Source organism: Leucopleurus acutus (assembly GCF_964270905.1).
Source record: "Leucopleurus acutus genome assembly, chromosome: 2".
NCBI classification, from domain to species: Eukaryota; Metazoa; Chordata; class Mammalia; order Artiodactyla; family Delphinidae; genus Leucopleurus; species Leucopleurus acutus.
The window spans coordinates 90313477-90338736 of record NC_139143.1 but is presented as its reverse complement, the minus strand read 5'-3'; the positions used below and the strand labels follow the sequence as shown (position 1 = coordinate 90338736).

Here is a 25260-nt window from a genome sequence, read left to right as displayed (position 1 = left end):
TTCCAGGGTGTCTCATCACCTTTGCTTCGAGTAGTCTGGGCTCGAATCATATTGGATGAAGCTCACAATGTTAAGAATCCCCGAGTGCAGACTTCCTTGGCTGTGTGTAAGCTCCAGGCCCAAGCCCGTTGGGCTGTCACTGGAACCCCCATTCAGAACAACTTGTTGGACATGTATTCACTGCTGAAGTGAGTAAAACTCTTTGGATTATGTAGATGTGAACCCTGTCGGTAACGCTTCATAATTATTTCATATCTCATATCTCCAGTGTGTACCAGACTATCTTGTGTAGCAGGTGGCAAGCCTGTCAACCTTTAAAGGGAAGAAGAATTAATATTTATGAGATATAATCTGTTGATTGGCTGATATAGGACTTTGATGACATCCAGCCCCTATATATGGAAAAATAAGGGACCAATTAAATTAAAGGAAACAACAGTCAACTTTCTTCAGTCCCAGGAATGTTTGGGGCTACTTCTGCTTTAAAACATATGGCCTGGGGACAGGACTACAATTTATTTGAAACAAACAGAAAGGAAGGCTGATTTTAAAATACTTGTTTTAATTCAAGTCAGCTCATAAGAGGATACAGAATTTCTTTACTAGCCTTTGAAGTTTTAGGAATGAATGCTAGCTATTGGTTATATGTCCTGTTGTGACGATATAGACGTTGTTAATGGGAAAATTCACGTTTTTATAATGTGGTTATTGACTTGGATCCTTTTGCTCTGTCTAGCAGAGTTTTGCTATGAAATTGACGTTTACAGATGATTGGATGGCATGTAAAATCTGATTTGCTTTTCACCTTATGTCTGTCTTTGAACCTTTCCTCCATCCTCCCATGCTTCTTTCTTATTCTCTATCCTCCTTCTCCAATGAAAAAGATTTCTCCGTTGTTCTCCATTTGATGAACTCAGTCTGTGGAGGAGTCAGGTTGACAATGGTTCAAAGAAAGGAGAAGAACGGTTAAATATTTTAACCAAGAGCCTTTTGCTGAGGAGAACAAAAGACCAGCTGGACCCCACCGGCAAGCCCTTGGTAATCCCATTGACACATGTCCCTGGGGGAGGCCAGGAGGGAGGGCCACCATGTCCTTGACTCAGCTTGAACCGCCATCTGCGTTGCTTCAGGAGCCTCTGAGTCTCCCATTTTCCTAGGAGGAGGCCCTCGGGTTGCTGTCCTGCCCCTCGTGTCACAGCAGTCCCGTGTGCAGTGTGTTAGAGCAGTCCTGTTTTCAGGGAAGGATGGGAGCTGCTGTCCAGAGCCTGACTAGATTTCTGGTGCCAACTCTGGGGAGTGTCCTCCCTAATGTTCAGTTAATTTGTATAACTTCATCCCAGCTGCTTTTTTCTTTTACTCTTCCAGGTGGTGCTCCCCCAGCGTAAATTTCAGTTGCACCATTTAAAGCTTTCTGAAGATGAAGAAAATGTTTATAGTGTCCTTTTTGCAAGATCAAGGTGTGTGCCATGAAGAAGCACCTTCTCACATCTATTTTATTCTTGTTCTTGCTTGGGAGTGAGTCGAGGGTCAAGGTTCCTCTAACTGTAATTACGGTATTATTGACAAGTTGGATATCTGTGTTCCTTTTTTAAAAAACCTCCCTTTCTCTCTCCTCACCTCTCCTCAGCTCACCTTTGTCTCACATACACATTGAACCTGTTCTCCATTGGCTTCCTTGCATAGAAGCTCTAGGGTGTGCACACTGTACACCAGGTCTTTCTGTTCCTCATGGGGCTGTATTAGGAAAGTATATCTCTTTGACCTTTGACCTGTTACCCAGCCTCTCATTGGAACTTTTAAAAAACTGCCCAGTAATCCTTCTTGTCATCTGTCCTTTGCACTTGCTCTAAAGCTCTTATCCGTCCCTGAATTCCAGATTTCTACTCTCCTATTTATTTGGTACCTCTCACTTCCAATGTAAATACGTTTTTTCTCTTTGTGTACCTTATATTTGTTAATAAATATTATAGTATATTAACTTATACTAATTAATAATATGTTACTGTATTACATGTTAATGTTAAATTGATATTAAATATAATACTAGTATTTGATATTAATCTTTGTTAATATTTATTAATCATTTTTAAGTGCTTTGGCTTTTAAAGTAATTATTTTTTATTACCTTTGCCCAATGCTTGCTGTGAGCCTACCTTCATTTAACAAGTTCGCTTTTACAATTTTTCAAGGTCCTACCGCAAGCACAGTTAAACACTGACCATTGTAAACCTATTTGGTCTTAACGACCATTTTATGTGCATTTTCGTTTTCTATCTGAGGCAGGTCAGCTCTGCAATCCTATCTAAAAAGACATGAAAGTGGGGGCAGCCAATCTGGAAGAAGCTCTGATAATCCATTCAGTAGAGGTAAGCGGTGGGACACTTACAAATACAGAAAACTCATGAAAATGTGGATGCAGATTTGGTAAACTTACAGAAATGGGGGGGGAGGGGTCATGAATTCTTGACTGCAGAGACTTGACCTTAGCTTGGAACCTCAAACCAAAGTAAAATCTACTGACGTGCAGGCACCAGACCTGGTGATCTAAACTTCTTTTTAGTTATTTTCAAAATCTGTTTGATTAAAATACAAGTCGGTCTATAAAGAAAACCAGTATTTCGTACTTCTCTAATTGGTAGAGAGAAGTAAGCTAAAACTATATGATTGAACCTCAGATCAAAGAAGTTTAAAATCTCCTCATTTAGTTCATGGTTCTTCCCCATATTTCTGTTTTAAACCCTGTACTGTTTCCTGTGTCTGTTTTCCTTCTTGGAAGTGGCCCAGGAGTTTGGGTCCAGTGGGCCTGGGCTCTCCGTGGCAGCAGACTCGCAGACATCTAGCACCGCCCATATCCTGTCACAGTTGCTGAGACTCCGCCAGTGTTGTTGTCATCTTTCTCTACTGAAGTCGGTAAGCAAAGTCACCTGTGTGGGACCCCAGAGGGGCTGTGGAGAAGTCCACCTCAGTCTCCTGAAACTGGGATCCAGTCTGCTGGATCAAGGAAAATGGGGTTTGAGTGTATTTTGTTTTCTGGTGGGATAGGAAAGAGAAGACTCTTTATTTTACTTTATTTTATATTAATCTTTATTGACCTTGAGATAATTCCCATGATGTTGAGAACAGTTTTTATTATTTGTTTTGTTTATTATTTTTCTTTAATTAACTAATTAATTAATTAATTGGCTGCACTGGGTCTTATTTGCGGCATGTGGGATCTTCGTTGCAGGGTGTGGGATCTTCTTAGTTGTGGCATGCGGGGATCTTTAGTTGCAGCATTCGGGATCTTTAGTTGCGGCATGCGGGATCTAGTTCCCTGACCAGGGATCAAACCCGGGCCGCCTGCCTTAGGAGCATGGAGTCTTAACTGCTGGACCACCAGGGAAGTCCCTGGTTTGTTTAAATAAGCTTTATTTTAGAATAGAAAATGGCGTCTTATTAAAAAGGAAGCCATATATGAATACTTCGGTATTTTAGGATGTCATAAAGCTTATTTAACTACTAGTGTTAAGTCTAGGTATGAAAACTCAAGTATTTAAAGTTGTCTTGATATTGGATAGAGGCACATCTGTAATTAAGAGGAATATGTCATAGGCAGAACACTCTGACATAAATTGCAGCAATATTTTTTTGTATTTCTCTCCTAGAGAAATGGAAATAAAAGCAAAAATAAACAAATGGGACCTAATTAAACTTAAAAGCTTTTGCACAGCAAAGGAAATCATAAACAAAATGAAAAGACAACCCACAGAGCGGAAGAAAATATTTGCAAACAATGCTACCAACAAGGGATTAATTTCCGAAATACACAAACAGCTCATACAGCTTAATAGCAAAAAAACAAACAACCCAATCAAAAAATGGGCAGAAGACCTAAATAGATATTTCACCAAAGACATATAGATGGCCAAGAGGCACGTGAAAAGATGCTCAGTGTCACTAATTATTAGAGAAATGCAAATCACAACCATAATGAGGTCCTCACCTCACACCAGTCAGAATGGCCATCATTAAAAAGTTGACAAACAATAAATGCTGGAGAGGGTGTGGAGAAAAAGGAACCCTCCTACACTGTTGGTGGGAGTCTAAATGGGTGCAGCCACTCTGGAGCACAGTATGGAGGACCCTTAAAAAACTAAAAATAGAGTTACCATATAATCCAGCAGTCCCACTCCTGGGCACATATCTGGAGAAAACTAATTCAAAAAGATACATGCACTCCAGTGTTCATACTCATTACAGCATTATCTACAATAGCCAAGACATGGAAGCAATCTAAATGTCTATCAACAGATGGATGGATAAAGAAGATGTGGTGCTTGTGTGTGTGTGTATACACACACATGTACATATAACGGAATATTACTCAGCCATAAAAAGAGAATGAAATGATGCCATTTGCAGCAACATGGATGGGACTAGAGATTATCATATTAAGTAATCAAAGGCAAATATCATATGCTATCACTTATTTGTAGAATCTAAAAAAAATGATACAAATGAACGTATTTACAAAACAAAAATAGACTCACAAACATAGAAAACAAACTTACGGTTACCAAACGGGATAGCAGAGGGTGGTGAGGAAGGGATAAATAGGAGTTTGGGATTAACATATACACACTATTATATATTGAATAGGTAAACAACAAGGACCTACTGTATAGCACAGGGAACTAAACTCAATATCTTGTAATTACCTGGGAATCCCCTGGCGCTCCAGTGGTTAGGACTTGGTGCTTTCACTTCCAGGGCCTGGGTTCGAACTCTGGTCGGGAAACCAAGATCCTGCAAGCCACGTGGTGCAGCCAAAATAAAAAAATCTTGTAATAACCTTTAATGGAAAAGAATCTGAAAGAGAATATATAGGTGTGTGTGAGTATGTATGTATAAGGGAATCACTTTGCTGTACACCAGAAACTAACACAATATTGTAAATATACTTCAATTTAAAAAAAAAAAGGGGCATATGTTATTCTTTATTTTTTTTTTCTCTTGGCAGTTAAAATTTATTTTCTCCTTGGTTATCAAGGATTCTTACTTTCTTTATACTCTTCTGAACTTTTCCAGATTTTCTAAAATGAGCATATGTTATTTTTATGAACAGAAAAAGAACTACTCCTGGTACTTGAAAATTTTTTCTTTTATTAAAAAAATTTTTATTGAAGTATGTTATTCTTTTGAGGTGCTATAGTAATGTATCTTTTTTTTGGTAGCAAATTGCATCTTGATTATCAATAACTTAATTAACTGTACTGTTCTAGCTGGGGAAAATAGAAAGATCTTGCAATCTGGCAATTATCTAAGAAGTTCCATCATTTGATTGATTGATTGATTAAATGGATTCCTTTTTTTTTTTTAACTATTTTTGATTGCGTTGGGTCTTCGTTGCTGCGCATGGCAAGCAGGGGCTACTCTTCGTTGCAGTGCGTGGGCTTCTCATTGCAGTGGCTTCTCTTGTTGCGGAGCACGGGCTCTAGGCTCACGCGGGCTTCAGTAGTTGTGGCGCACGGGCTTAGTTGCTCCGCAGCATGTGGGATCTTCCCGGACCAGGGATTGAACCCATGTCCCCTGCATTGGCAGGCGGATTCTTAACCACTGCACCACCAGGGAAGTCCCTTGATTTATTTTTGATCTGGTGAAAAAAGCTTGCAAGATTACATTTTAATCTGGGTTTACCTGAGAAGATACTGATGGTAAATTATGAGACATTTTGCCATGTGCTGTGTTAAACAGTTAGCACTTTGGCAGGTCACATGCCTTGCTGCCTCAACCACCCATCTGCTCTTTCCCCTGTCTGATTCTGCTCAGGCCCTGGATCTGAAAGAGCTGAAGAGTGAAGGCCTGGTCCTTTCCCTGGAAGAGCAGCTCAGAGACTTGACCTTGTCCGAATTCCATAACTCAGAGCCGTCTGCCTCCATTTCCCTTAATGGCAAATGCTTCAATGTGGAGCTTTTTGACGACAGGAGAGAGAGCACCAAGGTAGTATGATGACCTCTATTCTAGTAGAAAGACTTTGCCTCCTTATACATTTCCCTGAGTGAGAGCACCACATTTGTCCAAGCGAGCCCAGCCATTTGACAGCACAGCTGGAGCTGTTAGATGTTGGCTGGTCAAATTCTCCCTCCAGTCTTAAATTCTAGTTTGATTTGATGAATAAAACTGAAGTCTAACTACATAGTGGGCTTTCAGAGAGTGGCTTGGACCGACCCGGCATCAGGGCAGATTTCTGGCATGGATTCCTGGGGAAGGAGCCTGTCAGGTGTATGCCGGCCACAAGGCCCAGGCAAGTGAGCAGTTTGTTTTGGGAAAACAACGAAGGCCTGAGCCTCGAGACTCTGTAATACGTCTGAGCGCCAGTTGCTTTGCTTTGTTGAGAGGCTTCCATCTGCCGGGTTTGTTTCCTACCAGCCTCTCCTCGTTAGTCACTCTGTTCTGTTTTCATTGAATGTTTTAAGAACTGAAGGGTTCTATCAGAGGAAGGCCGGGGTGTGTGTCCTGCCTCTCCACTGGCTCACTTGGAACCTGCCCATTGTCTCGCCTGCCCTGAGGGCTGGGTTCCCTCTCTACTGCTTTCTGAGGCTGCCTCAGCCTCTCTTCAAAGGCTTTAAAAGATGTAACTGGAAAGGAGGTCACTGCCAGGGGAATGGTTTTACCAAAGAATTACTTTTAATTAGATTTTAAAAATATTTACCTAGGTCTTCACCATCAGTAACCGAGAGAAACATAAGAAGGGCACCACATGTGGCCGGACTTCAGGCCCTAGCACCCTCAGTTAGCTATTGGGTTAAAATTCATGTTCCTAATAATTTGTGTTCCTAACAACTTGTCTGTTACTCAGGTCATCGTTCACAGGGTTCTTAATGTGAACCCATTAATCGTAGTTCAAACCACTTAAGGTGGTTTCATGTGAGGAAGGGAGTGTTGTTTGGTAGCACAAACCTAAACTCATACAGAACGTTATTAGAATTTGGCCCCAGCTCACAGCCCATGAATCCTGCTCTTCCACTGCATTTTTTTCAAAATACCTATCGCCAGGTTTTTCATGAGGCAGTTCGAGAACTTTCCACAACCTTGAGTTGCCAAGACACCAGGCACTTTGTGTACCTGCTTTTTTCCTTCCTACTAATTCAAAATGGTACGGTTCTGTGACTGTCTTCCTGCCCAGGCATCAGTGGGTTTGTTCAGGTGGGAGCGCTGCCTTACGCGGGGGCTCAACAGATTGCCACTAGCACCACGACGGTGTAGAATGGAAGAGCTAAGGGCACCTCAGTTCCTCTGGCTCAGCCCCTTTTTACTGATGAGGAAGCTGTGCTCTTAACTGGGAGTTCCAAGGTGATCCAGCCCTGTAATGGCAGAATAAGAACTCTCTTCATCTCCTGATTCTTGGTCTAATTTTCGTCCTCTTCCTCCATTCTGGGATGAACTTTAGAGCCTTTGGAAAGGTCATTCACATTAGCGGTCAGGAAGAATGAGGCCAGCTGCTCTCCAGAGTCCTGCCCCTGTGTTCTTATCGCCTGCTCCCTCATAGACTTGAATATGCCCTGAGCAGTTTTGGTAAAGAGAGCTTGTTGTGAAGCTTGAGCAAGTATTCCTCAGTCTGGACAGGTTCTCTTCTTCAACACCATTTGCAGCAGGCTTCAAACTGGGTCAAGCTCTTTCAGTTTCTCCTTCTGCAAATGTTAGGATAGTATCTTCTCTGGTCCAGCAATATGCCGAGTGCTAGGGGTGCAGAAATGAACCAGACATACGCTGGCTCTGCCTCTTCGGAGCATCTCCGGCCATGAAAGCAAGAGATGACTAATAAGCAATTGATATATAGTATGAAAAAGACCATGATAATAGAAAGAAAAGGTGGTATAGTAGCGTGTAGGCAGTGGGCTCCTGGGATTGGAGAGGACGTCCAAGAAGCTAGCACGTAAGGCTGTCCTAGGCAGAGGGAACACAATGGACAAAGATGAGACAAAGCGTGGCTTAGTGGAGGGAGAATGTTGGTATCACCCGAGCATCATTTGAAGAGCGCGTAGTGAGGGCTGAGGCTGGAGATGTGAGCGGAAGGCAAGGTAACAAGGACCTGGGAGGCCACTGTACGGAGCTTGGGCTTTATTCTCAGCGGGAAGCCACTGCAGGGGCTTCAGCCAGAGGAGGAAAATAAGAAACTGGCATTTTGGAAATAGCACTCTGGCTGCAGAGAGGAAAGGGAACTAGAGAGGAGTAAGACCAGAAGCCGAGAGGCTCTGGAGGAGACCGATTCTTTAATTCAGAACATGGAGAAAAGCAAATTTGCTTAAACCTCCGTATGTTAATTCCACCTTTTCCCAGATTTCATCTCTGTTGGCAGAATTGGAGGCAATCCGAAGAAATGCAGGGTCCCAAAAGAGGTAAATGTGTTATTTCATTATCCAAGCATTGCTTGTAATTACGCTAGAAAATTTAATATGGCGGATAGTTATAAATCTTCGCTTTTTATATCAAGGACCTTGAGTCATGCTTAGTAGAAAGCACTCAGGTTACAGCACAGATTCCCTTTGATTTCTAATTAAAATGTTTGTGGCACTGGTTGAAAGGGCAATCCCTAGAGGATCTGAGTAAACTGAGCATCCGAGTAAACTGAGTAAGAGCAGAGAAGAAGCATCTCAAGAAAAGCAAGAGAGTAATAGGTGGGCGAGGGAGGGAGAAGAGTGGGGTCAGACCGGGAGCCCCCATGGTGCTGGGGACGTGGATATGGGAGGTTCATTCGTTGTTTGACTTTACTGTGTGCTATTCAATGCATTTGTAGATCGGAAATATTTTGATCTAAACACATAAAACTCTAATTAAAGCACAGCATGGGGGGAACAGAGAAGCCCTAGCAGCTTATGGTTCTGACTGGCCAAGGGAGGGGCCTCTACCCCTTTGCAGGAGCACAGACCTCCTGTGGGTAAGCACTAGGCCCCAGATAATCAGAGGCCGCAGCCAGTACTTCAGCTTAGCCACCACTTTATTCTGACTTCATTTTGCACAAAATAAGTTGCAGACTGGATCTAGAAATAGCTGGAAATATTGTAATCTTATAATGTCACCGAAGTGTGTACGCTTACGTAGCAGAAGGCCTTTCCTCATCCACATTTGATAGCTGAACTGTACGAATAGCAGGCATTAAAGCCCTGCAGATGAGTTTGTTTCATCTATTCGGGGGCATTGGTTTTCTGTTTTATCCTTCCTTCCAGTGTCATCGTCTCTCAGTGGACCAGCATGCTGAAGGTTGTAACCTTGCACCTTAAGAGGCATGGACTGACTTATTCCACCATCGATGGCTCTGTTAACCCCAAACAGAGAATGGACTTGGTGGAGGCATTTAACAAATCCAGGGGCCCTCAGGTACAAGCTGATCAGAGCAGAGCTCTGTAATCAAGAGCAAATTGTTCCCAATTATACAGAGAAAATTTTAACATAGCTCGATTCAAAAATAGTCATAGCTTTGACCCCTCCAGGTGTTTTTGATTCCTTTGACATTTATTGTGGGGTACATATCAAAGTGTGCAAATACTCTAAGAGAATAAACTATGAGGGCTAAAAAGAGAGTAAGAACATAGCTGGTTAGGTTCAAGAGACTCTTTGTGGAGGAGACAAGCCTGGAAGGATGGGTGGGATCTTGATATGAGGAAAGATGGAGGGAAGTGGGAGAACAAAGGCATCTAATTATGGATAATGCAAATTTGGAAAGCATTAGTTGAGTGATGGCAGGAGAATCATGGCAGTGGTTGGGGGACTGATGGAACAGACAGAATCCGGTTGATGGAAAGTTTATTGAGCTAACCCACCCCTGGTGCTCTAAATGGTAGTATTCATATATTTCGACAGGTGCACAATTAATGTTTTGAGAATGACTCACCAAAAAAAGGTTAAATGAGAATTTTCTCAAAGGTGAGGCATGGGAGATAGGATCTCAGAGTTTCGAAACAGTGCCTTTATGACAGCAGAAGGGAATTTGATAAGAGCGTGTTGCTAAGAAGGAGAGGTGATTTATGAGACCAAGTCTGTGTAAAGTTAATGGTGTGCTTCCTTTTGAAGGTTATGCTAATCTCTCTCTTGGCTGGAGGCGTTGGTCTAAACCTGACTGGAGGAAACCATCTTTTTCTTCTGGACATGCACTGGTAACGATTCTGGATTTTTCTTGAGTTGTCACAGCATAGCAGGGAGACCAGAGGGGCAGTAAGGCCTGACTTCTTATACTGAGTGTGTTCCTTTCATATTATGGAGCTGCCTCTGTGCATCCATGTGTATAAGATACAGAGCAAAATGGTGTAGGGCTAGGGACTTCCCTGGTGGCCCAGTGGTTAAGAATCCGCCTGCCAATGCAGGGGACACAAGTTCGATCCCTGGTCCGGGAAGATCCCACATGCCGCGGAGCAACTAAGCCCATGCACCACAACTACTGAGCCTGCGCTCTAGAGCCCGTGAGCCACAACTACTTGAGCCCATCTGCCGCAACTACTGAAGCCTGCGTGCCTAGAGCCCGTGCTCCGCAACCGGAGAAGCCCCTGCAACGAGAAGCCCGCGCACCGCAACAAAGAGTAGTCCCCTCTCGCCGCAACTAGAGAGAAAGCCCGCGCACAGCAGCGAAGACCCAACACAGCCCAAAATAAATAAAGTAATAAATAACTTTAAAAAAGGAGAGAGAAAAAAAATTGGTGTAGGGTTAGTTGCCGGCCCTGAATTCCTGAGCAAGCAAGGCTTCAAATGACTATTTAAAATAGTCTGTTCACTATTTATTGTTAATCTAACATCTGTTCCCATGGAAACTGAGAGCGGAGTAGGGGGTGCTTTTCCTTATGGCCAAGAGCTGCTTCACTCAATGAAGAGTTTTATCTCTTCAAAACACCGTATTTCAGACATACTTGTTGACGTCCAAGGAAATCTCAGCCTTGGTGAAGAGGGAGAACTGTTACTCCAAAGGGAAAAGGCAAAGGAATTTTTTAATTATGCTAGACACACACTTAACACATAACCTTGGACTCACTGCACATAGTGTCAACGCCGGGAGTATGGCAGCATCCTTCCTAGAAACGAAGTGAATGACTCACGTATTGCTCGGAGAAAGCGTCGTAATTTGTCCCTGTTTTGAGTTTTCAGTGATGCCAGTCAGGGATCGCTGCACCAGGCACTGGTGCCAGAGATTGTCATTTGTTAATTCTCCAGGCAGCCCAGATGGGCACAAACAGGCCAACCTGTTATTATCTTCCTGGAGAACGTGGTTAGGTCTTACTTGGGACTCCCCTATACTCGTGAGTGAGGAAAGCAGAATGGGGATCATGCTGGTTTCTGAATTGAGCAATGTTATCCAAGATTTTAAAGAGGTAAGATGAGAAACTAGTTTGGAATTGATAATGAGAACCTAGAAAGAATGAGACAAATTAAGTCTCCTTAGTTGAATCTAGAATATTAAAGTTGAAAAAGGCATTAGAGATCATTTGCCAGCCCGCCGGTTTCCAAGTAGCCATCTGAAGTCTGGAGGGGTGTGGTTAGATGACTTGCCCAAAGTCACTCGACTAGTTAGTGACAGGATTTGAGCATTGGTTTAACCTCTGTTACTTAAGAGTTTCCAGCTGATGGTGGTGCTAAGAGTTCCTATTAGCAATCTGATCCCGGTTTCTCATGAGAGGGCAAGAAGACATCTGGGGCTTTCTGAGTCCCACATAGACTAGAACAGAGACCTACAAATTTTTTCTATAAGTATTTTAGGCCAGATAGTAAATATTTTAGGCTTTGCCATAGTAAATATTTCAGGCTTTGCCAGCTGCATAGGTCTCTGTTGCATATTCTTTGTTGTAGGTTTTTTTGTTTTGTTTTGTTTTGCAAACCTTTAAAAATGTAACAACCATTTTAAAACAAAAGAGCCATATAGAAACAGACTGTGGGCTGCATTTGGCCCATGGGATTTGCCCACCCCTGGTCTAGGATGTCATTACCTTTGAGCTTTACTTGTCTTCTAATAGGAATCCGTCACTTGAAGATCAAGCTTGTGACCGAATTTACCGAGTAGGGCAGCAGAAAGATGTTGTCATACACAGGTAAGTAAGTAAAGGTCTCCAGGACAAAGGTCTGCTTTCATGAAAATTTTTCTCGGGTAATGTTTTAATAGAATGTGTAAAGTATTTGATGATCACTTTACTAATGGTGCTTGTGGGGCACATCCTTTTTGGTACTCACAGTCAGGAAGGGAACACAAGCAGTTTGTGGATAACCTTGGAGTTGGTCCTGCAGAAGAAGAAAAGCTTATGAACAATGCTGAGCCTTAATGCAGTCAAGGCCGCCCATGAAAGGACTCTCCTCCCTCCTCCCTCTCTTCCTCTCTCTCTCTCTCTTTTTCTTTTAACTTTTATTTTGACATAATTCCAGACATATAGAGAAGAATGTAAGAATTCTTACAAGAATACCCCAAAGTTCTTGATTGCAAGAATAATACCAAAACATCCCTGTGCACTGTGACACTTGTGTGTGTGTGTGTGTGTGTGTGTGTGTGTGTGTGTGTGTGTGTGTGTGTGTGTAAGATTTTTTCTGGACCATTTGACAGTAAGTTGCAGACATGATGCTCCTTTACCTCTAAATAGTGAAATATGCATTTCCTATAAATGACATTCTCTTACATAACTATAATAAAGTTATCAAAACCAGGATGTTAACAGTAATACAATACTCATATCTGATCTATGGACCTTATTCAATTTTGCCACTTGTCCCCGTGATGTCCTTCCCAGCCAAAGAAAATTCTAGGTCCTGTGTAGCATTTGATTGTCATGACTCTTTTGTCCCCTTTAACTGGAACAACACCTCAATCTTTCTTTGTGTTTTATGACAGTGACATTTTTGACGTGCACAGGCCAGTTATTTTGTAGAATGCCCCTGTCCTTGAGACCCTCTTCTCTTTAAAAACAACAACAGAACCTGCCTTAATTGTACAATACAGTCTAGTTATGGACCTCTTTTTCTCCTTCCTTTTCATGGCTAAGTTTTCTGAATAATTAGAAATCCTTGTCTATCTTTACTTACTTCCCATTCATTCCTCAACCTATACAAACTGGCTTCCACCCCCGCCGCTCCATTGAAGCTACTCTTGCTAAGGGACACCAGTGAATTCCCAAATTCTCCAAGTACAGTGATTATGTCAGTTGTTTTGTCTTTAGCTCTCTTCTCAGCTCACTTTGTATGCACCTCTCTTAATAACCCTGTCCACTCCAGTAAGTCCAAAATCTATACCCTCTGTTCCAAGGTTTCCTAAACTTCAGGCCCAGATATCCAAATCCCCACGAAATATCTGAATCTGAGTGTCCACATCCACACCCATTATTCATTCACTCATGTATTTGTCTCATTCAACTCAAAAAACGAATGAATACCTGTTGAGGAGTCCCCATGTAGCAAGTACTGTTACATGCTCCAGGGACTCACAATGTCACAAGCTGAGATTGTTTCTCCCTGCTACCTCATATCTACTGATTCTTCTGAATTTCTCGTCTTTGTGAATAGAATCACTGTTTATCTAATCATGGAGCCAAAACTAGACTCCCCCTTCTTGCTCACGTTTCACAAACCAAATCCATTCATTTTATTTTCTAGGTGTTTCTTGTAACCATCCCTTTCTTCCCATCCCACTGCCATTTCCTCCTTTCAAAACTAAGTTTCTTAGCATCACAGGCAGAGTCACTCATGATCCAGCCCCCGCCAGTCTCTTGAGCTTCTGCTGTTGTAGTACAACATAGTTTTTGACTTTTGCCCTGGCCAGACTCTACGACCCCTGCAGCAGACTGTGTTCCAAAACTCAGTCATGGTTTTACACATGTTCCCATTCCCTGGGATGCCCTCCCCACTGTTCTATCTGGCAAACCCTTGCTCATCCTACAAGTCACACTAAGAGTCAAGTTGTCAATGGAGCCTTCCCTGAAGACCCCAGACAGATTTCTTTTCACTCCTTTTGTACGCTGGACATACTTCCGTTATAGCGCTTTCCAGGTCATATTATTATTGTTGCTGTTTATTTTCATGTCTTTGTTTTGTGTTCTCTCTGACTGCAAGACCATGTTCAAATCTCCGTTCCTACACCTAGCATAGTGCATGGCATATAGTGAATCTTCATCAGCACCTGTTGAATGAGTGAATAAAGGACAACAGTGGTATTTCCTTGGTTTGTAAAACCTGTTTTCAGTGTGAATTAGCCAAGAGATAAGACACTCTGTACTTAAACGAGCACACATATTCCTGGCAGAAACTTGATAAGCTTTACGCCTTCTGACCTTATCGGGATGGGGCGTTTTGTGTAAAAGCTGGATCTCTACACTTTTTTTTGGATCAGGATATCTTTTGCTTTTTTTGGCACTTCTCAATTATCTCGGCTTCAGAAGGAAAGAAAAGGCCAATTTGAGGTCAGATCACTTTAGTTTTAAACTTTTATTTTATTTATTTATTATGGCTGTGTTGGGTCTTCGTTGCTGCACGCAGGCTTTCTCTAGTTGCGGCGAGCGGGGGCTACTCTTTGTCGCAGGGCGCGGCCTTCTCATTGCGGTGGCTTCTCTTGTTGCGGAGCATGGGCTCTAGGCACGCGGGTAGTTGTGGCTCACGGACTCTAGAGCGCAGGCTCAGTAGTTGTGGCGCATGGGCTTAGTTGCTCGGCGACATGTGGGATCTTCCTGGACCAGGGGTCGAACCCGTGTCCCCTGCATGGGCAGGCAGATTCTTAACCACTGCGCCACCAGGGAAGTCCAAGGTCAGATCACTTTAAATGGATATATATTTAGTCTAAGTTGTTTAGATCTCCTAAACATAGAGTTCTTAATCAAACCTAAGAAAAAATAAAGGAAGAAATCTCATTTAAAAACTAAAGCATAGGGCTTCCTTTGTAGCGCAGTGGTTGAGAGTCTGCCTGCCGATGCTGGGGACACGGGTTCGTGCCTCGGTCCGGGAGGATCCCACATGCCGCCGAGCGGCTGGGCCCGTGAGCCATGGCCACTGGGCCTGCGCGTCTGGAGCCTGTGCTCTGCAGCGGGAGAGGCCACAACAGTGAAAGGCCCGCGTACCGCAAAAAAAACACAAAAAACTAAAGCATAAATAGACGTTTGAATATGTCATTAGATATGCTGCTTTGGGTTTTTGATTATTTGCTTATCTTTTTCAGATTTGTTTGTGAGGGAACAGTGGAAGAGAAGATCTTGCAGCTCCAAGAAAAAAAGAGAGATTTGGCCAAACAGATTCTATCAGGAACTGGAGAAGTTGTCACCAAGCTCACCTTGGCCGATCTCAAAGTCCTTTTTGGCATCTAACTTCCTGTTTATGGAGCTCAGAATAGTGCCATTGTCGGTTTGTATTAGGATCTGGGGAGAATGACCTAACCCTGGTCCTTTGAGCTCTCGTTGGCGTTCAGTTTCACCTTCAAGCCCACCTCAAAGTGAGGATCGGTTACCATGTTAACCACTTGGTTAACCAGTCATGTTAATCAATCAACGTATTTAATGTGTGATGTAGAAACCAATAAATTACTTCAGATAAGAGAAAATGCTTTAGAGTTAGAGAATTTGGAAAACAGCCCTGGGAGAGTTGTACTTAAGCTTCAGTAAAAGCTCAAAAAGCCCTCTGTTGCTTTTCTCTTCTCAGCTGGTGGGGACCCAATGTTACTGCCTTTTCTAACACAGGCTCCATCCCATCTCTTCATCTCCTGCCAATGAGGCTGCTCATATAACCATCTCTTTATGGGCTGAGCAGAAGCAGCTCTCTGCGTAATATGTAGATGGTTAGTATTTGTATCATCGTATTATTTAGAATTTGGTATCATATCATTTAGTATTATTTTATATTGCTATCATATCATGTGGTATTTGTGTCATAAATTTTAATTTTTGTGTCATTTTTCTAATATTTGTATTTTTACAAATTTACAGTATTTGTAGCACTTAGTATCATTGTTTCATTTAGTATTATTGTGTCATTTAGTACTTGTATTATCATTGGCATAATCCAATAAACATGTGTTTGACAGTGTAGCAGAGATAATGCTTTGTGTTCACTAACCCCCATTTCCTTTTCCTCCTGGCCACCAGAGACTACATTTCCTAGTCTTCACTGCAGTTACATGGGTCCATATTGCTGAGTTCTAAGTCAGTGGAATATGGAGAGAAGTGATGTAAGTCATTTCTTATCTGCCTTTCTGAAACCTTGCAAGTGATTCTTTGTGCTGTTTCTTCTCTTGTTGGCCCACTGAATACAAAGGAACTGATGGATGACTGCAGGGCCCTAGAGACTTGTGAAGCCACTAGGTCAGAGATTCTTAACCTACTGCTGGCCACGGACCCCTTGGCAGACTGGTAAGCCTCAGTTCCTGAACGACATCGGAACAAAGCTTCCTGTGTGTGCCTCCCTTCTCACCCTAGCTCACCTACATTGGACTGTGACATGATCAAGAAATAATTGTTTTTAAAACCATGAGACTTGGGTGTTTGTTTGTATAGCAGTTTGTATCCTGACTAATACAAACTCTTGAGAATTTCTTACTTTGGGAAACTATTCAGATTCCCTTCTTCCCGTTGGCACTTACTCAGCTAATTTCTGCTAGAAAGAATTGTATTTCTTCCTAGATAGAACTGTTGCCCTCCTTTGAGTTAGGATTAAGTGACAAAGCCCTGTGTTAAGCCAGTCACAGTATGGGCTGAGGCCCTGGGGCCTGTTTAAGCAAAGGTGCCCTCTGAGGACATGGTCTAAAGGCCCACAGAGGCAAAGACAGGTGGCCTGGAAGGAAGAGTTCTGACTTAACTCTACTTCCAGGTTCACCTTAGCTGGGGTGTAGCCTTGAAAAAATCATTAACTTCTCTACACTTTGGTTTCCGCATTTGTGGTAGGCATTGTTTTTAGAACTTCGGCAGCTGTAGTGAAGTCCCTGGTAAAATCGGGAAATGGAGGATGTAAGATTACCCTTCGGGAGTTACGCTGTAGGATCAACACACCAGGGCAAAGGGAGTGTCACCTGAGAAGCAGTGGCTCCCAGGCCAGCAAGAACGTACAAACCCTGCCTCTGCTGTTTGCTGACTGTCTGGTGTTCAGCTAGTTGCAGATTCCCCAGGCACCTCAGTTCTTTCATCTGTAAGATGTGAGGATTAGCATACAGCTCACTGTGCTCCCCTGGCAATTTAGCAACACACATACACACCATACCCCATGCGACCAGATCGACAGATGGGTCGTGTCAGTCAGAAGGCATGTTAGGTGAACACTGTCAGTGTCCTTTCCAGGTACTGTTTAGGAGAGAGGCAGTGTCAACTTCGAGGTTCAAGTATTCTTGCTTTTAGTCTGAAGATGGTTGCAGGGATTATAACCTACAATCTTCAGATATTCAGAGCCCACTGACCAATGTAATCTACTCTGATATTCCTTCTCGTATCTTAAATAGTTTCTCTAGTGTTCCTCATTCTGATTCTAAGCTAGCAAAGCCACTCAGTCTTGTCTTGGGTAGGTGTTCCTGTAACAGGGAGATGCTATCGATGTGAGGCAGATACAGCAAAAATTGGAACCACTGTCATACCAGACATACATCCTTCAGTCCTAGCCCTGGGGTGGAAATGTCTCATGAATTATAATATACGTAGCATTCTGGTGTCTGTCTCAGGCTCACGTTCATTTTAGTTACCGTGAGTCCATTTCTTAAGGTCAGGGCATGACAAGGTGGGTCTCTGCACCCTCTAGCAGTGGGCAGCATCCCACTATGTAGTGATCTAATTGAGGTGCTGCCCTATGAATTCTGCCAGTGTCAACCAGCCTTCCCTTATGTGACACCGTAACTGTCAGATTTTCTTTTTACATCTCTCTGCCTACCTCAGCAGACTTAGGCAAGGACAGTAAATGCTTTGTTAGCCACGAAGTGCCATCCGAACGCTAGTGTTATTGCTGTGGGACCAGGTGTCGGAATATGAGAATAAAATTGAAGCATGGGTGCAGCTGAAAGAGCCAGATGGTGAACATCTGTCACCAAAGTGCAACATTGCTGAGCACCCAGTTTACAAGGTATTTCTTATGTGACAGAGTTGCCTTCATGGAAGGTTTATAGTTTGACTTCTCTTTGGCAGTGTTAATCAAAAAAGGGCATCGTGCGCGCCATGGCTGGATGGAACCTGGGCCCTTTAAAGCCTTACCAAGGACTCCTGTTGCCATCCAATTATTATGAACACAGTAGGTAGAATGATGTCTTTGTGGGACATGACCCCTTCCTCTAGCAGTCATGGATGTGACCTGGAATGGCTACGTATAAATACTGGGCTCTTTCCTCTCTCTGATTGTCTTGTGCAATGAAGTAGCTTCTGCAGGGCTGAAAGATGAGGCCAGATTATCCTGCACAGATAGTCATGGAAATGCCAGTGCTCGGTGTGGCCCCTCTGGTGTTCTGAAATCTTGATATCTACCATAATGCCTTGAGAGAATTTGGGTTTACAGAGTGGGATATGGTACTGCTATTTGCTATGTAGCATCTAGCCCTAGAGAAAGCCGGAAAGAATTAAAAGGCATTCCTTCAAGCACAAAGAGAATTACAATAAGAATTTAGAATTTGTAGGCATATGACCTCGATTAAAATGTTTTCATAGGTAAAAATGAAATTAGCGTCAGTTATAGTACAAAGTACCACTGGAGTGAGTAGCCAGGGGACGGGGATGGAAATGAAAGAATGGCCTAACCCTTAGCAGGGAACAGGGAAGATGATATCTTTGCTAGCTTGAGTCCTTTTTACCAGAGTGCTTAGCTAAATCTGCGTGTAGGAAGAGATTACATATGAAAGGAAGGATGGGAAGAATACTTTTACTGCTTAATTATTCATACATTAATTTAAAAACATATATTAAACATGCCAGGGCACTCCTGGGCACTGAAAATGTAAGGATAAGCAAAACCCCAAACAGTCCCTGTCCTCCTGAGGCTTCCAGCCTAGAAGGGGAGACAGGCATTAATCAGATCATCACGTGTGGCTGCGAAGTGGCCATTGTGATGAGTGCTACAGTGGCGGGGGAGTCCGCGTGGCTGGGAGGGCTTAGAACAGGGATTTGACCCAGTTAAGGGGGACTTCTCTGAGGAAGTGTTGAAGGAATTGAAATCAATACGTAGAAGCTAATAAGGCAAAGAGTGAAACACCTCTTCCTATATTCTGCTTTTAATTAGCATTCACTTCACCCAACCACCTCTTAATTGAGAAAAGCCTAACACATAGGTATACATCCTCTGGAGTAAAGCTGAGTGACTGCTGCATTTTAGAGATTAGAGAATGGGTGGGCTGGCAGGTATGTGTGTATGTTTGTTATCCAAGACGGCCCAGGTGTTTATCCAGTTACAACATCCCAGGGGATGGAGGCTGTAATTTGCGGCCCGTTTTCTCCTCCCTGTAACACCAGAGATATAGCTTACGTCCTGCTGCTGCACCTTGTTGATGCTTCAGTGCTCACAACTCAAAGGTGGTTTCTGAAGCACTTTGTTACGCTGGGGACAGTTCCTAAATCCTAAGACTTCTTTTTGTCCTCACCTTGGAATGTTGGGCTCTGCAGATCAGTCTTGCTTTGCCAAGTCTTTCAGCTAGGTTTACACTCCACTGTAGCACAGATCAAATAACAGCCCCACTCCACCCACCCCCCCACCCCACCCCCCGCACAAACTTTAAGTATCTGTAGTGGAACTGTTACCATTAATATTGCTTAAAGGCTAGGGCATTTGCCAGAACCTAGGTATCTTATAGATAGTTTCTGTTGCAATAGAACTTCAGCTACAGTAGAGTTATCCAATTACCAAAAGCTTTTTCCAACTGAAATAAATGATAAGCTTTTTATCCTCAGTTCTGAAATCTGATTCACTAAAAGACACATGGGGCAAAATGATGTAAAACAACAAGCTTCTTCATGGCAAGCAATTCCCTAGATGTCTGAGGTAATTGGAAAATTCAAGGCTGGTCCCTAAGGTGCATATAATTTATCCAACAGTTTTGAGAGAAGGCTGAGGTTTTTTTCCAAGTGGTATTTGGTTGAAGGAAAAATGTCAGTCTGAGGGAAGGGAAGTCTGGCCTGTAGAAACAGATACCAAGGAGATCCAAACCAAAAATTCTACCAATTAGATCTTTATTCATTCAACAGAATATTGATTAAGCCTCTACTATGTGCCAGGAACTGTCTTCCATGGGGATAGTATAGTGGTCAATAAATGTCAAATCCCTGCCTTCATAGACCTTACGGTCTAGGATAAGAGGACAGACAATAAAGAAATAGAATATACATATGTTAGATGGTGATGAAGCAGACTAAGGATGATACGGAGTCTTGGGGTGGGGAGTTGCTATTTTATACAGGGTAGTTAGGGACCTCTCCAATAAGATGGTGTTTGACAAAGGAGCAGAAACCTGAGGAAAATGAGAGAGTGAATCATGTAGGTATCCGTGAGAAGGGCATTCCAGGTGGAGGGGCAGTGATTGTAAAGGCTTCAAGACAGAGTTTGAGGGGCCCCAGGCAGTCCCGTTTGGCTGGAATAGAGTGATGGGGTGGGGGGATGGGTAGGAAAGAGAGAAGAGCAAGGATCCAGGTCCTGCAGGGTCTTACATGCTGATGTAAAGGCTGTTCTGAGTAAGACGGGAGGCCTTTGGAGGTTGTCGAGCAAGTCGAGTGACACGATCTGATGTATTTTAAAAGGACTGTTGGGTGGAGAATAGACTGTAGACAGTTGAGAGTGAGAGCAGAGAGACTAGTTAGAAGGCCGTTGCAAAAGTCCAGGTGAGAAATCATGGTATCTCAGACTGGTGTGGTTAGCAGTGTAGGCAGAGAGCAGTGCTCAGCAGATGTATTTTGAAGGGATGGCAGATAGGATTTGCCAGTGGATTGGACGTAATGCCTGAGAGGGGAGTCAAGGATGTTTCCAAGGTGACTGGCTCCACCCCCTGTAAGAGTGGATTTGGACATTCCTTTCAAAGAGATGGAGAAGACTGCAGGAAAAACACTTTGGTGCTGGTGGTCAGTTGGGCAGTGAGAATTGGAAATTGAGAGTTCTGTTTTGGACATCTTAAAGATGAGGTGCCTATGATACATCCAAGTGGAGATGTTAAGTAAGCTCTTGGATATAACCATATGGAGTTTGGAGCTGGAGATAAATTTAGGAGTCATCGGTATATAAAAGGTACTTAAACTCATGAGAGGATGAAATCACCTAGGAAGTGGGGGGGAAGATAAAAATGCAGGAACTAATCCTTGGAGCTCTTAAATGTGTAGAGACTGGAGAGATGAGGAACTAGAGAAAGGAGGTCAATGAGGTAAGTGATTAAGAAGAGTGATGCGGGACTTCCCTGGTGATGCAGTGAATAAGAATCTGCCTGCCAGTGCAGGGGACACGGGTTCAATCCCTGGTCTGGGAAGATCCCACATGCCACGGAGCAACTAAGCCCGTGCACCACAACTACTGAGCATGTGCTCTAGATCCCGCGAGCCACAACTACTGACCCCTTGTGCCACAACTACTGAAGCCCACGCGCCTAGAACCTGTGCTCCACAACCACAACAAGAGAAGCCACCGCAATGAGAAGCCCGCGCACTGCAACAAAGAGTAGACCCGCTCAGCGCAACTAGAGAAAGCCCGTGCACAGCAACAAAGACCCAAGGCAGCCATAAATAAATAATAAATAAATAGATAGATAGATAAATAAATAAATTTTTTTAAAAAGAAGAAGAGTGATGCCAGATAAACCAAGTGAAGAAGATCTTTCTTGGAGGGGAAAGTGATCACCTGTGTTAAATGCTGTTGATAGGTCAAAGAGGGTAAAGATCAAGAACTGACCATTGGATTCCATAACATGGATATTACAGGTGACCTTTACAAGAGCTGTTTCAGTGGAGTGGTGAGGATTAAAGACTGGGTTAGATCCAAGAGAGAATTCAAGGAGGGGAAGTAGAGATAGCAAACAATTTTTTTTTTTGAGGTCTTTTTAAAGGGAAGCAGAAAAACGGAGCAGCTGTCAGAGGGGGATGAAAAAATTCTTATGGACTGAACTGTGTTCCCTGCAAATTCATAGATTGAAGTCCTACTTCCCAATGTGACTGTATTTGGAGACAGGGCCTTTAAGGAGATAATTAAGGTTAAATGAGATCATATGGGTGAACCCTAATTCAGTAGGATTGGTGTCAATAAGAAGAGGGAGAGACATCAGGGATGCATGTGCAGAAAAAAGGCCACGTGATGACACAGGAGAAGGTGGCCATCTGCAAGCCAGGGAGAGGCCTCAGGAGAAACCAACCCCGCTGGCACCTTGGACTTCCAGCCTCCAGAACTGTGAGAAAAGAAATTTCTGTTGTTCAAACCACCCAGTCTGTGGTATTCTATATGGCAGCCCTAGAAGTCTCATATAAAAATCAAGGGAAATTAGTTTTTTAAGATAGGGAATATTGTAGCATGTTTATTTTCTGAAATTAGCAATCCAGTAGAGGGGGAAATTACTGGAGCAACGTTCCTGGGTTGTAGAGATGGAATGAGAGCTCATATAAAAGTTTGCTTTTGATAGGCATATAGGTAGATTTGTAGATATGGTGGGAAGGTCAGGAAATTCTCCTCTGAATTCTTCTGTTTTCTTGGTGAAATAGGAAGCACGATCATAAGTGGAGAGGGGAAGTGCAGTACAAATTGCAATTTGAGGAGAAGAAAGTAGGAAATACAATTGTCTAGAAGAGTGGAGAATAAATGGACTAGAGACATGTCAGACTACCGGGCAATGCTAAGAGCCCATCAAGATCAGTGGTCATAGATTTAAAGGGAGACTAGTCATCATACATTCGTGTTCTTCTCCAGGATCATTCAGTTGGGTTAGATGGAGATCTGGATCTAATCTGGGGTTTTGCCAAGCAAAAAGGACAGGGGGAGACTACATGCAAGAGTGTGATGATGCTCTGTACAGTCTAAACTGAGTGAGGATGAAGGAAAGGACATGAGGCTGGGGAGGGTAATAGTGGGAAGGTGGTCACTGCACTGGGGATTCTAGGGAGGTAGAAGAATTAGAAGAGTCAGGTGGGTGAGCTGGAAAGATGGGAGGTCATGGTTGCAGGATGCTTGAAATTGAGATTATGCAGAGGGATCAGCTGGAATCGAGGTCTAGGGTATGACTGACTGCTGCGTGAGGGAAAAAAGAACCTTAGAGTCATGGAGTTAAGATGTCTTCGTGGCTATTGAATTATTCTAAGACTGATGAGGAGGAGTACTGGAGTAGCAGCAAGTTTGGTGCTAAAATCTTCAAGGAAGCAGGGGGAATGACTCGGGGCTCTGTGGATGGCTGAACCACGTAGGGGTAACAGCTTGCATAAAGGCCTGAGCTTCAAGGCTGGCCTTTTTTAAAGGAGGCGGAATAATGGTCTAGAACGGGATTTCTCGACAGCAGCGCTATTAACACTTCACACTGAATAATTCTTCATTGTGGGAAGCTGGCCAGAACTGAGCATAAGCAGCATTTCTGACTTCTACCCAAGAGATGCTAGTGGCACTCTGCCCCCAGCTGTGGCAAGGAAAAATGCCTGAGACTTTACTAAACATCCTTGGGGGACAAATTCACATCAGTTGATAACCACTGATCTTAAAGCAGCAGTGCTGAGCTAAAGGACTCCTACCTGACCTCTGGGCCCAGTGATTATGAGGAGTGAGGAAGAGCAAATAATAATTTCAGAGGGTTACAGGGCCATCAGGGTCTTCTGGGAATATCAGATTTTGGTCAGAGAGAGGGCTGAAGGCAATCTTTCCAGAAAATATAAGTAAATATCTTCATATTTACAGCTACAATGTAGCTCACGTCTATCAGCCTTAAGGAGGAAATGTTTCCAGGATGACCTGACAGTGTGTTTTGTCTAATTATTTCACTTCCTTTGCCTGACCCAATTCACCATTCCAATGAGTTACTTCTTAATGGATCTTACATTGCAGATTTCAATAATTATATTTAATACATGCTGAGTTTTTGCTATATAAGAAATCAAGTGTCCCAGAAGAACACACAAACTATATACAGTGAAGACCACGGCAGGGCTGGGGCACCAGTGCTGTGTACTTCCTCTCCCAAGAATCCTCTTCAGTTAAGCAGGCATGCTCTAGGAGTCAAAGCTTCTAGTTAACTTCCGAGGTATACAGACAAAACTGAAGACGGTTCTTTAAAAGACAAAGAGGGTGAGAGATGTGAGGACGAGGAAGGTATCTGGATCGCCTGGCATGAGTACATCTGCAAGGAATTTATGAGGTCCTATTTCAGCAGCATTCCCCTTTATTTACTGACTACGTGTCTGCCCCTGACCACACAGTAATCTTCTAGGCTCTGGGGTTACGAGATGAACGTGGTGTAGAGGGGAAGTGGCGGACCTCCACCTAAACAGCAATATCACATTATAATCCATTTAAAATGTGCTAGCAACAAGTGGATACGAGGAAAGGAGGGTTTTATTCTCTGAGGGAAATATCTAACACGTAGCTCAGGGAGAAATAAGAAAGTTATACATCAAAAAGTGAGGAACTAAATTACCCCCGTGAGTGCTAAATTCCAATGGCATGGGTACCTCCATGTCTGTACAAAACAGAAAGGAGCCTCCTTGGTACAGAAAGGACATTTTTTTTTTTTTTTGAGGGGGTGATACAAAGTTTATTCAGTTAGATTTTTCTGTTTACAACTGAGATCACATCTACATACTATATTGCTAGTCTACATGAGTACAGTTTTTCTAACAAGTTTATTAGACTTAACAATGAATGGGGCTCAGTCATACAAAAACATGCACACACTGACACTGTTTTAAAACAGTAATGCATACATTATACTCCTCCTATAAAGCCAGCTTTGATTAACAACTGCTAGTTTCAAAGATCTGTCTGCTTTTGAAGATGAACTAAGATAGACACTGTATGATTCTCGAATCTATTTTAGCCATTTTGTACAGTCGCTCTCCTACTGGACTATAGTATATATGTTTTAAAAGGACACTAATGAGGGGCACCATCTGGTATTAACTTTAACCAGACAGCTGACTGCCTCCCCTCCCCCAAAGACCTTTGGCCACCAAGAAGAGAAACGTAGCGTGGTCTCTGGTGCTCGACCACCTGGACGTACAATCAGTGAGTAACTCACAAAAAGGTACTTGGACTCGAGGGTATAACATAAGGCACTTTGTTTTTAATTCCATCAGTTTCTTCAGAATTAAGGTCAGGGGTTCTCTGGTGATCTGAAGCCGTGCTGGCCTCAGCTATGACCACAGACCCAGGAAGCCG

At 43.0% G+C, this 25260-nt stretch overlaps 1 protein-coding gene across 1 annotated transcript in view; it reads left to right on the top strand.

The window, feature by feature from the left end:
* The window catches only part of TTF2 (transcription termination factor 2), a 42357-nt gene extending 26218 nt beyond the window's left edge, over nt 1–16139 (top strand). Inside the window, exons 13-24 of the mRNA XM_082833277.1 lie at nt 7–188; nt 885–1038; nt 1366–1457; nt 2284–2366; nt 2777–2910; nt 5809–5979; nt 8320–8378; nt 9207–9357; nt 10051–10133; nt 11976–12050; nt 15149–15760; nt 16068–16139. Coding sequence (XP_082689403.1) covers nt 7–188; nt 885–1038; nt 1366–1457; nt 2284–2366; nt 2777–2910; nt 5809–5979; nt 8320–8378; nt 9207–9357; nt 10051–10133; nt 11976–12050; nt 15149–15293 — 1329 coding nt within the window. The 3' untranslated portion in view covers nt 15294–15760; nt 16068–16139. The remainder of the gene's footprint in view (nt 1–6; nt 189–884; nt 1039–1365; nt 1458–2283; nt 2367–2776; nt 2911–5808; nt 5980–8319; nt 8379–9206; nt 9358–10050; nt 10134–11975; nt 12051–15148; nt 15761–16067) is intronic.
* The last annotated feature ends 9121 nt before the right edge of the window (nt 16140–25260 follow it).